The 15,807-nt window shown below is 46.8% G+C and overlaps 3 protein-coding genes and 1 pseudogene across 5 annotated transcripts; 1 reads left to right on the forward strand and 3 right to left on the reverse strand.

Annotated features, from left to right (window-relative positions):
• Window positions 1-2,247: 2,247 nt before the first annotated feature.
• On the forward strand, window positions 2,248-3,150 carry LOC136503684 (zinc finger BED domain-containing protein RICESLEEPER 2-like). Its single transcript, XM_066498677.1, has one exon. It carries the CDS (start codon window positions 2,248-2,250, stop codon window positions 3,148-3,150), a length of 903 nt encoding a protein of 300 aa, XP_066354774.1.
• A 1,774-nt stretch (window positions 3,151-4,924) lies between these two features.
• On the reverse strand, window positions 4,925-15,779 carry LOC136503685 (protein MHF2 homolog). The gene is made up of 5 exons (XM_066498678.1): window positions 15,726-15,779; window positions 15,245-15,337; window positions 12,906-12,945; window positions 5,527-5,580; window positions 4,925-5,434 (listed from the first exon to the last, which is right to left on the reverse strand). Exons 1-5 carry the CDS (start codon window positions 15,777-15,779, stop codon window positions 5,331-5,333), a joined length of 345 nt encoding a protein of 114 aa, XP_066354775.1. The 3' UTR covers window positions 4,925-5,330.
• Window positions 7,421-10,388, reverse strand: LOC136505185 (uncharacterized). 3 transcript variants are annotated; one of them, XM_066500304.1, is made up of 5 exons: window positions 10,154-10,388; window positions 9,968-10,056; window positions 8,952-8,997; window positions 8,073-8,374; window positions 7,421-7,712 (listed from the first exon to the last, which is right to left on the reverse strand). In XM_066500304.1, exons 1-2 carry the CDS (start codon window positions 10,343-10,345, stop codon window positions 9,991-9,993), a joined length of 258 nt encoding a protein of 85 aa, XP_066356401.1. In that variant the 5' UTR covers window positions 10,346-10,388; the 3' UTR covers window positions 7,421-7,712; window positions 8,073-8,374; window positions 8,952-8,997; window positions 9,968-9,990. The 3 variants fall into 3 exon arrangements, with proteins under 3 accessions (XP_066356401.1, XP_066356402.1, XP_066356400.1); XM_066500305.1 differs by having other exon boundaries at window positions 7,421-7,708; window positions 8,073-8,378; XM_066500303.1 differs by having other exon boundaries at window positions 8,073-8,378.
• LOC136505597 (UDP-glycosyltransferase 89B2-like) lies at window positions 13,741-15,139 on the reverse strand (annotated as a pseudogene).
• Window positions 15,780-15,807: the final 28 nt, after the last annotated feature.

Consider the following 15,807-nt stretch of genomic DNA (forward strand, 5'->3'; position numbering starts at 1 on the left):
TTCTCCAGTGCGGTCTGGGCCGGCCGCGTGCCGCACTACCGCTGCGCCTGCAGCACACCACTCATGACCATCTGCTTCAGGGTATAAATTTCCAAACGGGCCGCGTGAAACGGGCTGGCACGGGCCCGGTGCGAAAAAGCACGGCCCTAGCCCGGTACGGCCCAGCCTCGCCCATGCCCGTGCCTGGCCCGGCCCGTAGCCGTGCCCGTGCCTGGGCCGAAAGGTCGGCCTATAGTGTCGACCCAGGCACGACCCGTTCCAACGGGCGGCACGGGGCAGGCATGGCTCGCAGCCGTCGGATCGCGGCGGAGGCGGGGCATGAGCCGTTGGATCGCCGGGGGGTCCGGTATATAAGCCGCCCGAGCGGCCGCTCTCCCCACTCCCCTCACTCGTAACCCTAGCCTCTCGCCCTCTCCTCTCCGGCTCTCCCCGCCCACTCTGTCGCTCGCCCGCTCCTCGCCGCACTCGTAACCCTAGCTCCTCGCCTGCTCGCCGCTCTTCACCGCACTCATAACCTGGGCTCCTCGACGCCATGACCATGGAGTCTTCCGGCGGGTAAGGGGTTAGATCCGATGGCCGGTGGTTCCCTCTTCTCCATCTCCGCCCTCAATCTCCCTCTTCTCCCTCAGATCCGGTGGTTCCCGCCCTCAATCTCCATCTGTTCCCTTATTCTTCATCCCTGAACGTCGATTGAGCCTCGTTCTCGGCATCCTCGCCGCATCTCCATCATCTGTCCATCGTCCACATCGCTGGCTGCCGCCACCTCCGGGGCTCCGGGCTCCGTTGAGGTACCGGAGGTGTGCAATCGGTCCGTCTCATCGTCGTCGTTTACGGGGCTCCGGCCGTAGAGGTAAGGGTAAACCCTAACCCTAACCCTAATCTCCAACCTAACCCTACTTTTATCTGTTGATTGTGGCAGCCGTTGAGGAACCGGAGACGGCAGAGATGGCCCCAGGCGCCGGGCGACACGACAATGGGGAGTTTGACCACTCCCAGAACGACGAGTTGCGTATGTGCGGGATGGCCGGAGATGATGAGGACGATGATGTCCGCGAGGACGCTGCCATGCTCTTCGGCCGTTCTGCTGCTGATCCCCTTTCTGTCGATGACTCCGACCCCCCAGTCGAGGCTGATGCCAACGGTGGCCAGAGCAAGGTTAGCCCTATCGGTTCTAATCGCCCTTCCACGTCTGTTGTCTGGGAGGACTTTGAGAAGCACTACAAAACTGAGAAAGGTAGAAAGATCAGGTTTGCTGCCACTTGCCTTCATTGCCATAAGCGCTACTCTGCTTATTCTGCTCATGGCACTGGGCATCTTACTTGACATCTTGCTAAGTGTCCTAAGAAACTTGAGAAGACCCGAGGCATGACTCAGACTCATATTGCTTTTAATTCTAATGGTTCTGTTCATCGTTGGGAGTACAGTGCTGAGGTAGCTCGTGTTGAACTTGTTCGTATGCTTGCTAGATTGGACCTACCTCTTATGATTGGTGAAACTAAGGCATTTAAAGATTATATTAAAACTGCTCATAACCCTAATTTTTCACCTGTCTCTAAGCAAACCACTGGTAGAGATCTGTTTAAATACTACAATGAGAAACGTGATAAACTGATGGTATGTTTAAAGGATAATGTTGTTTCATCTGTTGTTATTACCTCAGATATATGGTCTGGAAAGGCTAAAGAAGATTATTTATCTGTTGTGGCTCATTTCATTAATGTTGATTGACAATTAGAGAAAAGGGTACTTGGTTTAAGGTTGATTGATGTGTCCCATAATGCTGAGAACATTGCTGAGTGTGTTGCATCTGTCCTTGCTGAGTATGGTATACTTAACAAGGTTTTTTTCTGTAACTTTGGATAATGCATCTGCAAATAAAAATGTTATGGATAAACTGAAACATATACTTAAAGAATATTTGGGTTCTGATCTATTTTTGCATCAACGATGTGCTTGTCATATTATTAACCTGATTGTGAAAGAAGCACAGGCTGCTGTGAATCCTCTCATTGAGGATTTTAGAACAGCAATCTCTTTTATGAACTCCTCTAATCAAAGAATTGCTGTATACAAGAGTTATTGCATTGCTAGTGGTGTTAGACCTAGGAAGTTTGATGTTAGATGGACCTCCACCTACCTAATGCTTAAGCACTTGCTGCCTCACAAGAGTACTTTCAGTACTTTTATTAAGGCCAATTACCCTAGAGGTTCAGTAGTGGTTTCCTTTTGACTGATGATCACTGGGCTATGGCAAATAAAATCTTGGAATTTCTTGAACTGTTCTATGACTCAACTGTTGATTTGTCTGGTGTTTATTATCCTACTTCTCCACTTATGATTCATCATCTTGTTAAGATTGCTATACACCTGCATATGTATCAACATGATAAACATCTAAGATCTGTTATCCAACCTATGATTGACAAATACAATAAGTACCGGAAGAACATACCTAATCTTTATTCTATTGCATTCATATTGGATCCAAGAGCTAAAATTAAGGGATTTACCAAAGTGCTTAGGAAGTTGTATTCTCTTTTTAATATTGACTACACTAATAAGTTGCTGGACACCAGAGCTCTTCTGTTTAAAATGTATAATAGGTATGATGTAATATATGGCTCTAATAGGCTGAAAAGGGTTGTTCCTCCATCCCTGTCTGGTAAGAAAAGAACAACCTGGGCTAAAATTTATGATGATGAGGAGTTGGATGTTGGAGCTGGCTGTTCTTCCCTTCCTTCTAGTCTTGCTCATTTTAGGAGTGTTTCTGCCACTTCCTTGCTGCAGGCAGCAACTGCTAGTTCTAACTCTAGTGAACTTGCATCCTACCTAGACTGTGACACAATAAGCCAGTTGGATGATGAGTTTGATATCATGCAGTGGTGGCATGAGCACAAGCTTACTTATTCAGTACTTTCTGTTCTTGCTAAAGACATTTTGACAGTGCCTGTGTCAACCATTTCTTCAGAGTCTACTTTTAGCTTAACTGGCAGAATCATTGAGAAGCGGTGGCGGAGGCTGAACCCTGAAACTGTAGAGGCGCTTACCTGCATCAAGGATTGGAAGAATGCTGAGACAAGACTACAGCACATGGTGGAGGACAAGGAGCTGGAAGAGGCCTTTGCTGGTCTTTATCTTGATGTCGACTAGTTCACTTCCCATTTATGTAATGGTCCTGTAATAACTAAGACTTGGACTTGTGGTGATGGATGTAATGAACAATTAATCTAGAAGCTGGCTGTACTCTTTTCCTGTTTAGGGTTTCTCACAAGGGTGAGTTTTACCTAAACAGGTTTTTAATGAGACAGCCATTGCATAGCTCCTACTTAAATTAGTTTTAGTTTTAAAAGTTTGTGTTCTTTGTTGTGCTGTGTTCTGATCTGTTTTTGATCATTTGTGAACTTAGTCATTTTAGATCTCTTTGAATTGTTGTGTTGAGTTCATTGAGAAGTTTTGCCAGTTTAGTGCCTAGGCCGGCACGGGCACGCTGGGCCTGGAGTCAGCACGGCACGACACGGCACACTCCAGGAATGATAGTGACGTGCCTGGGCCTGGAGTCGGGCACGGTGGCACGACACGGCACGGCACGGTTCATCAGCCGTGCCTAGCATGCCGTGCCCAGACGTGCCGTGCCGGGACGGACTAGTGTCGTGTAGTGCCGTGCCCGCACGTTTGGAAAACTATACTTCAGGGTCACCAACGCCTTCCACTCGGACCGCCAGAAGATGCACGTCAGCTGCAACCTGCCCGTCGGCGACGACGGCAACAAGACTTGCTTCCTTTTTTTAATTTAATTATTAAGGCTCCGTTTGGCAGGGCTTCACTTCACTAGTGAAGTCATTCTTTTTGGCTTCAGCTCCACGAACAGTTCCACCGGTGGAGCTGAAATGGTTTTGGTAAACCGTTTGGCAAAATGGCTTTCCTGTGAGAGCATGTTTTTAGGGGTCTGGAGGAGGAGTCGGGAGAAGCCACTTTTTTTGGCTTCATCCCACCCCAAATCACTATGAGAGCATGTTTTTAGGGGTTTCACAAGTGAAGCTATTTTACTTTACCCTGTTTGATAGAAAACGGCTCCAAACGGCTCCTGAAACCGGTGGAGAAGCCCTGTCAAACGGGGCCTAAATATTACCTAGGAAGTATGTCTCTCTTCTACCTAACCGCTCCCCTCCCAGTTGCATCACGGTTTGGTTACGGCCTTCATTGTTGCAAATGGCCTAAGTGTCATTTTCAGATGTCATGTATGGTCTCTGTCAATTTGTAGATTTATTAACATATCTGAAATTTTCTCTGTTGTGCTGGTCATCTGATCTATGAGGTAGGGTACAATAAACCCACGTCCGAACTGAGAAAAAGAATGGAAAAAAATATGCGAACAAAAAACAAGGGCTATCGATTATTAGCTTTTAATTATTTTCTAAAAGTGAATGTGTGCAAAGTTCGAGGTCCCGGTGCAACGCACGGCCATATATCTATTAAAGAAGAAAACTACAAGTGTCCGATGTTTTGTAGTTCGGACAAAGTTTAGAATACTAAACGATAATAACAATTATTATTACTAGCAAGCATCAGCATAAGCTAAATTTCAACGAAACAAATATATATTGTTTATTATTATTACTAGTACTACTATTATATTTAGTTTAATTAGATTTTAATATATCAATATATTTATGACGACTGCTGTGTTTTAGGTTGTGTCAAACACCGTAGGAACAGGATAACTACAAGTGGCCGTATGTGCTTCGTAGTTCGAACAAGTTTATAGAATTACAACAACAATGGATATATTCATAACAATGGTAACAGGTTCAGTTTCTAGGGTGTTTGGCACAGCTGTTTTACTAGCTGCTGCTGTTATTGTCACACTGAAACACTGTACTAACAGTGGCAGATGGCAGTAGCAGCTGCTTTTTAGCTGCAGCGACCGTGGCCTCACGCGACATCTTTGCCACCATTGCCTCTTCTTCTTTTCCTTTTCATCATTCCTTGCATCTGATTCTCGGTTTATCAAGTTGAAACGGCAAACCGACGGATCTACCCATGTTTACTCGGTTTGGACACGCGAACCAATTCAATTCGTGTTATGGTTCCATCGAGGTTTAGGTGCGGGCAGGTAGCCAATTTTGGCGAACCATGAACAGGGCTACATGCCAGTACAAACAATTATCAGTTCAGAGTCCGTGTTACAGCAAACAAGAAAAATATCATGTGTATGATGAAATCTAGCCTTTCGCTTTCCAAGTTTAGCTGATGTAGAAGCTGCGTGTGTTCACAGGCTTTGACAAATGCATTCAACCAGGTAAATGGATTTGGAGGCTCTAAGGGGTACCTCAAAAGTCCAATAGCAGTTGTGGCAACACACGCTCTAGGTGGGTGGGCTCAATGACAGTACCATCCTCCGCTTCAGCAATAAAAGCAGAGCGCTGAATAGCCTCTATAAGAGAAATCAGTTAAAATCCAGAAATGGAATTGCTTCCACAGCATAAATAGCTTGCAGTGATGCAGCATTTTTTCAGAGGTGCAAACCTGTAACAAATATGCGAAGAAGCTCGCAGCTGACTTTAAGAGCACTTGCATTGGCTGCCAGGTGAACATAACATGTCAGCATATAATGAATAACACACTCAAAGAAGTTACTTTGAACCCTATATTGTCCACTATAAATCAAAGGGTGACAACAATCGAGTCAAATACATCTTTCGAACTCTTTCTAGTGCCAATTCTTCATCTCTTATAGAAACAGAAAACCAGTCAGCATTTTTCATTAAAGAAAACCATTTGTTCACCAAGTTTCATCGTACTGATACTCTTACCCCAGTCACCGGCAGAATTAAGCCACTTAAACATAAAAAATCAAAGAAATACCAAAGTTAAAAAGCAGGTTTTAACATACTATCTGGGACCCTTACACCATCTCGTTCCAAGCTAGACAAAAGAATAGAAGGACAAGATTATTTCAAAAAAAAAAACTAGTCAAAAAGTTCTGGGATGGGGTGGAGAAACAGCTCGAACCCCTGAGCTGCATTAGATGGAACACAGGGTGAAAGAGACAGGGAAAGGAGGTAGCTCTTTTCAAGCTTGATTTCCCAGTTCAATCATTCCTCATATATAGCGCTGATTATAACAATCCATCCAAGCCAACAAACGATGTGCTTGTGAGCTTGTTTGACAAACCAAGTTCCAAACCTAACAAACAAACCTAGCTAAAACTTGATAACAAAGAAAATAAAATCTTCTCTGATCGCCTATGGCGTCTGGCACGGCCTTCTTGCAACCGTTGTTCAACTATGTGCCCCCAAGTAACACATGAGACATCCTACATTACCTAACAGTGCTCTGCACTTGAGGCATGTAAGTGCAGTTACACAAGTCAACTCGTGACAAACAATGTCAAATTGTCTTACCCATTTCATCCAGCTATTGTCAAATAAGATGACATTACATGTAATGTAGCAATATAGTTAACACTCAAGGTGTAGAAGGCTAGAAGCCATCTACTTGGACAGAAGACAGGTGCTAAGCTGAAATTATTTGTGTCTGCTAGGTGAAGAAGATAAGTGCTTACTGTTACAACTACTAATCAAAACAAATGGAAGACTGGTTGATCAATATGTGATCAAACCAGTTAAGTGTGTGGCTTGCCATACTGAAACCTGCTACGAATTGGATTCACTACTAGATTCAGGTTCTTTGCCGAGTGCCTGAGGCACTTGGCAAAGGCCAAATTGCACTCGGCAAAGTCTTTGCCGAGTGCGGCACTCGGCAAAGAACACACGACAAAAAATTGATCGGCAAAGCCCTCTTTGCCGAGTGTCCTTTATCGGGCACTCGGCAAAGGCTTTGCCGAGTGCCCCGGGGACACTCGGCAAAGAAAAGCGACCGTCACGGCGCCGGTCCCGTTGACGGTCACTTTGCCGAGTGTCGACCCTACAGGCACTCGGCAAAGATTTTTTATTTTTTTTAAAAAAAAATTCTTTGCCGAGTGCCAACCCTGCAGACACTCGGCAAATATTTTTTATTTTTTTTAAAAAAAAATCTTTGCCGAGTGCCAACCCTTCAGGCACTCGGCAAAGATTTTTTTTATTTTTTTTTTAATTTATTTGCCGAGTGCCAAACCTTCAGGCACTCGTCAAAGATTTTTTTTATTTTTTTTTAAATTTCTTTGCCGAGTGCCATGGTCACAGCACTCGGCAAAGTTTGATTTTTTTTTAAATTTCTTTGCCGAGTGCCATCTGGCTGGCACTCGGCAAAGTTGGAATTTTTTTTTAAAAAAAATTCTTTGCCGAGTGCCATGGTCACAGCACTCGGCTAAGTTTGATTTTTTTTAAAAAAAAAATCTTTGCCGAGTGCCCTCTGACCGGCACTCGGCAAAGTTGGAATTTTTTTTTAAAAAAATTCTTTGCCGAGTACCATGGTCTGACTATAACTAGCTCCACCATTAACTTTTGACAATTTGCTATTTCCATCTGCTTCCAATTCCATTCCACCTCCAGTAAAAAATATATCATCATCAATCTCATCCTGATTATTAGCATGGGTATACCCAATATCACCAAAAACACCTGACAATAAGTCGTCATCGTCAGGGAGCAGGTTCCCTATTATTTGGGTCTCAATTTCCTTTGTCAACTCAAAAGGCTCGCCATCGGCATGGTTGAGATCAACTTTTTCAACCAGCTGACCAACAACACTGTTCTTTGGCGTTAATCTTACTGCACAGCAGCAAATGAACATGAGATTAAATTGTTGCTGGAACCAGACCCTTTTTTTTCTTGGATGCAGTATAAAAAATTGAAAAGATGAAAGTTCACTAAGCCAGCGGATTCTTTCAGCTAGTAGAAAGGATCAGTGAATAAAGAAGCAAGATTCTTAAAGGTAAAAGGCAGTAAATTCGCTTTGTTTATATTCTCTTCTATTCATCTTTTCCCAACTACTTCCCAGACCCTTTCTTCCTTTTTATATTCATGCACTGATTTTTTAACTATTGCTAGTAGAAACAAGCTGCTCCTTGTGCAGTACTACAAAATACATTCAGTCAAAGAGAACATAAGAAACAAAGTATGATGGCTCACTTTTCTTGTCAAAAATGTCTGGAAGGGAGCTGGAGAAAAGTCCGCTTTCATATTGGATCCCATTTAAACTTCCCCTTCTACCTTCCAGAGGTGAAACCAATGGCTTGGGAAAAGAATCACGTTGGTTTGCTGGATCCTGATCCTCTCTCCAGGAAGATGGTGGCAGCTTAACATCCAACAACTTGTCATCAAGGCCAAATGACACTTTCTGGTCCATTAGCTTGTATGGCTGCATAATATCTAGCTGATCCACTACTGTTGCACCAATAGGCTTGAGCTTTTGCAGGGGAGAACAAGCAAATCTGCCTGTTCGGAGAAAAAACAAATCAGTGGCCGCCAAACCGTGACACCAAAAGCCCAAATAGGTATGATGGAGTAATACTAGCAATGTTTAATTCAAAAAACTGTGCAGAGAACACTGCAAAGACACATAACAAAAACAGTTGCCAACTAAATCAACTGTTTGGCTTCTACATAAAATTGCAGCTACCTAAAAACTTCCTGGAAATGTGATACACATCCTCAGGTCTTGCTCAATCCGTAGACCAAACTGAAGAAACATGAATGCCAAATGCCCCAAGTACTACCTTCGTTCTTCATTCACTTGCGATTTAGAGCATGACAGTCATTGATCATTACTATTTCTAAACAGATAACAGAAACTTTTAACAAAACTATAATGCATAGAAATATGTCTGATGACAAATCTATTAACATCATTCTCATGTGAACATCTAGATACTTTGATGTATAATACTGGTCCCAGATAGTTCGCTGCTCACAGGTTATAAATATGCTAGTTTTCTAATTGCCACAATTCTTTTTAGTCAAGAGAAAACTAATTCAACCACAATGTGAACCAAATGCTCAGGCACTCACCAGCATGCTCAGGAAAGCAACCTTGCTTCAGTAGTCCAACTTGCCTCTACAAAAGAATTTGGCATTATGAAACGAATTAGCCTTTCTAGTTCTGCATCATAGTAGTAGGCCGTAGACACCAAAACTAAAGAGCTACTGCTTGGCCAGAAAATATATAGGCACGAACCATAGGCTAGTTTTAACATTTAAGTCTTATATACTATGTTGTGATAAATGCCGTCACACAGGCGTTGCAGATCAGCAGGATAAGTTGATAAAAAAAGCTTAACAAATAAGTTACCGATAAAAAGAAGATACAAAAATGAGCGAGGTTCAATAATTGTTCTCCTAAAAGGGTTCAATAATTTCATATTGAAGTGGCAACGAAGAAAGCAATCCTAATCCACCAACCGTACCATCCCCAAAAGTATCACCATCCAATCCTACACTGCATCTATATCCAAATCCAAGGGACCCCCAAATATCTGTCAGATATCCAAATCCTACACAGGCTAATTGGTAAGAGTAACTAAATTCCCTGTTGTCAACGTAGCATTTCGCCAATCAGCATCTCGAGTTTGGTTGAGCTGTGGCTATGGTAAAAAGCTGCTGTGGGCTGTGAGCTGTGGGAAAGCTGCTGTGGGCTGTGAGCCGTAGAAAAGCTGAAAACTGTTTGGTTAAACAAGTATAAAATATACCTTCTATATTTATCTCTCTTGAAACAGCTATGGAAGAGCTTTTTATTCCACCAATTTCGAAAAGCAGAAAGCCAAAAGCCAAAAGCAGAGTTAAACCAGCTTTCAAAACTGTACTACGGAAAAGCAGCTGCTTCTGAAAAAACCGCCTAGAAAAACAGCCCCTTTGGTTAGGCTTTTGACTTTTGGGGCCAAAAGCCAAAGTCAAAAGCCCAACCAAACGGACCCTGAGCCTAGCAGGCACCAGGCAGCAATCGCGTAATCAGGAATTCCTCGTCCTCCGAAAATTAACATTCACTGAGAGCACCAGAGCTATGAGAGAGAAGACGTGAATAGCCTTACATCCAGCCGCGGGCGCCGTCCCCTTAGTGCTTCTTGCTCCGCGCGGGCTGCCTGGACCCGTCCGTGGCGAGCCTGTAGATCCAGTAACCCTGCGACGGAAAGCCCAATTCATACCCCCAATCTCATCCAGCAGGTGCCAATAACAGGAGATGCAGCGGAGGATAGTTGGGAGGGAGGAGGACGCACGAGAGCGAGGACGTGGGCGGCGATGACGAGGACGACGAGGAGCGGGAGGAGGTCGACGAGCCAGGGGCGGAGCACGGGCACGGCGGTGGCGGTGGCGTCGCGCGCCATGGCGACGCGGCGGGAGAGGGAGAACGCGCCGGGGTGGCGGAGGAAGGAAGAGAGGGGGTTGGCCGCCTGGTCGCCCGAGCCCATCCGCGTGGTGGTCCAGAGCACCAGCTCTCGCGTGACGCTTGCTCACTCCCTCTCTGTCTCAGGCTTCCTCGCGGCATGGACTGGGCTGCGGGGTTAAATCCCGCCCGCGATCCGGCGCTCGACAAAGGGTTTTTAATTTTTTTAACCGCATCTTCACCGAGTGTCATCTATAAAGATATCCTGATTTATAAGCATGGTACGTGGTAACATATACAAAATTTTCTGAAATTTTTATCATAGCCTCCACATATGATATCACGATATCTCAACAAGTTTCATGATTTTCGGACTTCGTTTGCTTTTTATAGAATTTAAAAACACTTCGAACGCAAGTTCGCGGTCATGTTTCGTGAACAAGATGTCCGAATTTTCGGGTCCGTTCCTGGATACGGCCTCACACTACACTCAGTAACATGACTATCATTTTTTGAATCATTAAATTCCATTATTCGTACCCCGTGCAGTTCAAAATTATATTTTTCAAAAAAATTCAAGTAAACGAAATAAAGTAACTAAATATATCAAAAAGCCACAAAAAATTCTCAAATTCTAACTAGGAGTTCCTGATGCTTTAAAACGGCTACACAAAAAATTTGGAGGCCAAAAACAAAAAAAACAAAAAAAAACTTTGTCGAGTTCTGGGGCATGGCACTCGGCAAAGAGGGTTTTGAATTTTTTTTTAAAAAAATTCCTCTTTGCCGAGTGGCTTCGTAGAGGCACTCAGCAAAGACATTTTTAAAAAAAAATTAAATCTTTGCCGAGTGGTGTGTCAGGGGCACTCGGCAAAGTATTTTTTAAAAAAAACTTTGCCGAGTGCCATATCTGGGACACTCGGCAAAGAAATTCCAAAAAAAAATTAAATCTTTGCCGAGTGCCAGACATAGGACACTCGACAAAGAAATTTTTTTTAAAAAAAAATAAATCTTTGCCGAGTGCCTAACAGCAGGCACTCGGCAAAGAAGAACGTGGCCGAACACCGTTACGCATGGCAGTCTATGCCGAGTGCCGAGCTTTTGCCGAGAGTTTGGCACTCGGCAAAGAAGTCATTTGTCGAGTGATCTTCTTTGCCGAGTGTCCGACACTCGACAAAGAACTCTTTGTCGAGTGCAATTCTTTGTCGAGTGCGGCACTCGACAAAGAAGGTCTTTGCTGAGTCCTCGATTTTTGACACTCGACAAAGTCTTTGTTTCCAGTAGTGATTTATGCAGACCCCTTGGTAATTTTGAAAAGAACTTTTAACCACAAAATTTGCCTGATGGGCATATGCTACTGCCTTAGCCTTACTGGCTGCCAACACTAAAATGGCTATGCACATCGGACATAAAAGTTTAAGCGCCAATTTTTCTTTATCAGCATTGACACTAATAGGGTGATTGGTTTAAGAAATGAGTCGGTCCATCATTTTTCACTTCTCACTTTCTTGATTGGTTTCTAGAATGGAATGAGTTGATCAGTGCCGGCCCTAAGGGTAGGCCACGAGGTGCGACGGCCGAGGGCTCAAGCGGAGGAGGGGCCCAAGCCCAGATATACAAACCCCAGGTCCTATAGTCTATTAGGCATTAGCAAATTAATAAGAAGAGAGACGTAGAACTGGCTAGACGGTTCAAAAAGACAACATTGATATTTTTTTCCTAGTTTTCTTTCCCCCACGACCCTCGGGTAGGGAGGAGGTGAGGAGTCACACTGCACACAACACACTCTGATCGTGAGTTCGGGACGTGCGCCTTATACGCGCGGAGCTGGCGAGCCACGCCGCCACGAAGAGCTAGACTACCGGAGATACGGACACGACGCACGAGGACGGCGACCAGGCAGGGCTCCACGACGACGACATCTTGATTCTTTGCTTCTTATGAATTACGATCGTCGATTAGTTGTTTAGGCCCAAAGTATTTTTTCCTTTTTATTTTTAATCCAAATTAATTATTTGTATAGTATTTCAGACTTCTAGTACTTTGTACACATATAGTCATATTTTTCTTCTAATTTACATGTTAGAATTTTAGAATGTTACCTAAAAAACATTTGTCATGGGTGATAAAAGAAAACGAATATATTATTTTTTTAATCTATATTATTCCTCGATAATTATCATACATCTACAAATATATTCCTTAATCTATATTGTTCCTCGATAATTATCAGACATGTTAAATTAAAAATATGTTATTGAATTTGCTTTCGTTTTGTAAGTAAAATTAACACCTATATATTATAAGATTTTATACATGGTCAAGAGGGGCCGTTACGATGAGATCGCCGGAGGGCCCTTAGAATCGTAGCACCGGCACTGGAGTTGATCCATCATCATATCGTTTCTCACAGGCTAATGATTAGTGCTCGTATGAGGAATGAAGTCATCCTACTAAATTCGAGGGATTAACTTACGATGCATCAGCTCATTTAGCACGGAGTCCTTACTCAAACCAAACACCGATGGGGGAAACATTGGCTAACAGGTTCTTTGCAAACTGATGTCATTTAACTGCACCAACACATGCACTTCCTAGAAGCCATTTCATGCCGCTAGCTCCAGTAAAGAAGAAACAGACTCGCTTACCAGTTGTACTCCGATTTCTCCTCGAGGTCTCTGGAGCAGGCTGACGATTATTATTAGAAAGAGTTAAATGTACCAGAGATCTATTAACTTGTGAGGAGGTTTCAGTTGGATCCATCAACTTTCAAAGTGGCTTTTTGGGTCCATAAACTTTTAAAATGGTTCACTGCAGTCCATACCTATTTATTTAACCTTAAATTCAAAGCACATTTGTAGAAAACCCCTTCCCGCACCACGTCACGTACGCGGACGGCTCCCTGACGCCCGCCGTCGCTGCTGCGGGTGCGCTGATGAGCCGCTGCTGTGGCCATGCGGGCCCAACCGGCAGCTCGCTTGGGAGCTCGGCAAGGCCTCCAGCGCTCTGCACAGCAAGGAGGGCGTCATGCTGGAGCTCCTGGCGGAGGGACGGATGGACACTGTAGGCTGGAAATGGCGAGCTGGACATGGACACGTCTTCGGGGTCCTGCTGCTCGAGCACGCCATGGCAGCCGATGCAACATCTCTATGGCATTTACAACAGCAGCTTCAGCCCTGACACCGATCATTCCATTCGCGTCAGTGAAGCAAACCACAACATCGTCCGCTGCTGGGGTGGTGCACCGACGGCGAGCACCTCAATGGCGTCGAGGCGGGTCGGCGCGGGGAGACGCGCGAGCCGGACGTGGAGCGGCCGTGGCCGGACCTCCACGGTGCGGGCGACTTCCGCCAGCGGGCACCGCGGCCGCGCACTGGCGCATCACGGCAAGGAGGAAGAGCGGCGGCTGGAGGAGGGCGCTTCGGCCGCGCCCGCGAAGGAATCACCGGCCCGGGGCGCGGGCGGCTCACCACCCAGCCACTGCTGCCTGGTGCGGTGCTCGCCACGCGCCGCCTCTAGGGCACGGGCCGCCCACCTCGTCGCGCTGCTCGCCACGCGTGGCGGCCCCGAGCTCTCGGTCACTGTGGCCATCACGGCGGGCAAAGCCCCACTCCTCGAGCCGCTCCTAGCTGCCTGCCCGTCCGTCGGCGTCGTCACGCTGCCGTTCCCTTCCTCGCCGTTGCTCCCACCGGGCTGCGGCGAGAACACTAGGGACCTCCCATTCCACCTCTTCTAGATGTTCATGCCCCGCGGCGCGGTGGCGCAGGATCTCCACCTGCGGTGCCCACCCACGGATGACCATGCCCCGCGAAGCCGTGGCCGCCTCAAACCCCTCCGGCAACACGGTGAGCATCCCCGCGGCCCACACGAAGGCCACCGAGCTCTGAGCCAGCGCGTCCGCCACGCACGCCGCCTGCTCCGGCGACAGCGCGTGCTGCGTCCCGAAGCTGACGTAGACAATGGATCCGTCGGCGAAGGCGTCTAGCCAGGCTGCCACCGCTGACCCGCGGGACCAAAGGTGAACGGCGGTCCAGGTAGGTGGACTCGAGAGCCGCGGAGGAGTTGAGGACGATGCACTCAGTGTCCAGCAGGCTCCAGAGATAGATTTGATGGATCATCTCAGATGGCTCGTCGCCGACCTTGTGGAGCCGGTACGTGATTGGCAGCCGGCGCCAAGGGAAGCTGTGCGCGCCGCCGCATACATCCGGGAATGGCATGTCGCGCCAGAGGGGGCGGGAGAAGGCGACGTGCAACGCGCTGCAGGGCGAGAAGGTGACGTGCCTAGCGTTGAGCTCGGCGGCGAGCGGCCGCGCCCACCCGGTGAAAGAGGTTGGAGACGACGACCGTGACGCGCTAGGTGGGCGCCTGGGCCTTGCACCAGGCGAGGAGCGGTGCGCGTAGCTCGGCCAGGCCCGGTGGGAGCAACGGCGAGGAAGAGAACGGCAGCGTGACGACGCCGACGGACGGGCAGGCAGCCAGGAGCGGCTCGAGGAGCGGGGCGTTGCCCGCCGTGATGGCCACAGTGACCGAGAGCTCGGGGCCGCCGCGCATGGCGAGCAACGCGACGAGGTAGGCCGCGAAGGAATCACTGGCCCGGGGCACGGGCCGCCCACCGCCCAGCCACAGCAGCGCGACGAGGTGGGAAGTGAGCTGTCGGTTGGGCCCGCATGGCCACAGCAGCGGCTCGCCAGCGCGCCCGCAGCAGCGACAGCGGGCGCCACGGAGCCGTCCACGTACGTGACGTGGTGCGAGAAGGGGTTTTCTACGAATGTGCTTTGAATTTAAGGTTAAATAAATATGTATGAATTGCAGTGAACTATTTTAAAAGTTTATGGACCAAAAAAGCCACTTTAGAAGTTGATGGACCCAATTGAAACCTCATCACAAGTTCATGGATCTTTGGTGCATTTAACTCTATTAGAAAATAAAGCACACTGATCGGTAGAAGGGGAAAGGGGCGGTCAAAAAAAGTCTGAAAATGAATCACCTCCACGTCGATGACCTCGTTGCCGCTGCCCTTCTCCACTCGCCGCCGCCACACCAGGGGCGTGTTTAGTTCGGCAAAGTTTGCACCTGCAAACTTTGCATAGTGCACGATTCTTCACTGTAGCATTTCGTTTGTATTTATGAATTATTGTCCAAACATTGACTAATTAGGCTCAAAATATTCGTCTCGCAAAGTTAAAGCAAACTGTGCAATTAGTTTTTAATTTCGTCTACATTTAGTACTCCATACATGTACCGCAAGTTTGATGTGACGGAGAATCTTCTTTTTACACCGTACACTTTTGCAGAACTAAACACGCGCCAGCTTGAAGATGGCGTGAATCAGGTCCTGCTCAAATCCCAGCAGCGCGTCATCATCAGATTCAGATAAATGACCACAAATTGTCAGATAACAAGAGTTTTAGCCGAGGGAAAAAATCGGAGGACAGAGGGGTCGGTCGTGGTCCGGGCGATAAACTCACCGGATCGAATGTCTCGTCGGCGGCCGAGTTGCCCGCCGTCGCATCTTCGTCCATGGCGGCGGAAAAGCGGCGGCGGACACGT

Source organism: Miscanthus floridulus, chromosome 14 (assembly GCF_019320115.1).
Source record: "Miscanthus floridulus cultivar M001 chromosome 14, ASM1932011v1, whole genome shotgun sequence".
Classification (NCBI taxonomy): domain Eukaryota; kingdom Viridiplantae; phylum Streptophyta; class Magnoliopsida; order Poales; family Poaceae; genus Miscanthus; species Miscanthus floridulus.

Coding starts and splice junctions, on each gene's coding strand:
- LOC136503685 (XM_066498678.1), bottom strand. CDS start 15,779: ATGGACGAAGATGCGACGGCGGGCAACTCGGCCGCCGACGAGACATTC. Junction 5,581..12,905: donor GAGAAATCGGAGTACAACTG/GTAAGCGAGTCT, acceptor TTCACCTGGCAG/CCAATGCAAGTGCTCTTAAA. Junction 5,435..5,526: donor TCTTCGCATATTTGTTACAG/GTTTGCACCTCT, acceptor TTTCTCTTATAG/AGGCTATTCAGCGCTCTGCT.
- LOC136505185 (XM_066500304.1), bottom strand. CDS start 10,345: ATGGGCTCGGGCGACCAGGCGGCCAACCCCCTCTCTTCCTTCCTCCGC. Junction 10,057..10,153: donor CCGCCCACGTCCTCGCTCTC/GTGCGTCCTCCT, acceptor TTTCCGTCGCAG/GGTTACTGGATCTACAGGCT.
- LOC136503684 (XM_066498677.1), top strand. CDS start 2,248: ATGGCAAATAAAATCTTGGAATTTCTTGAACTGTTCTATGACTCAACT.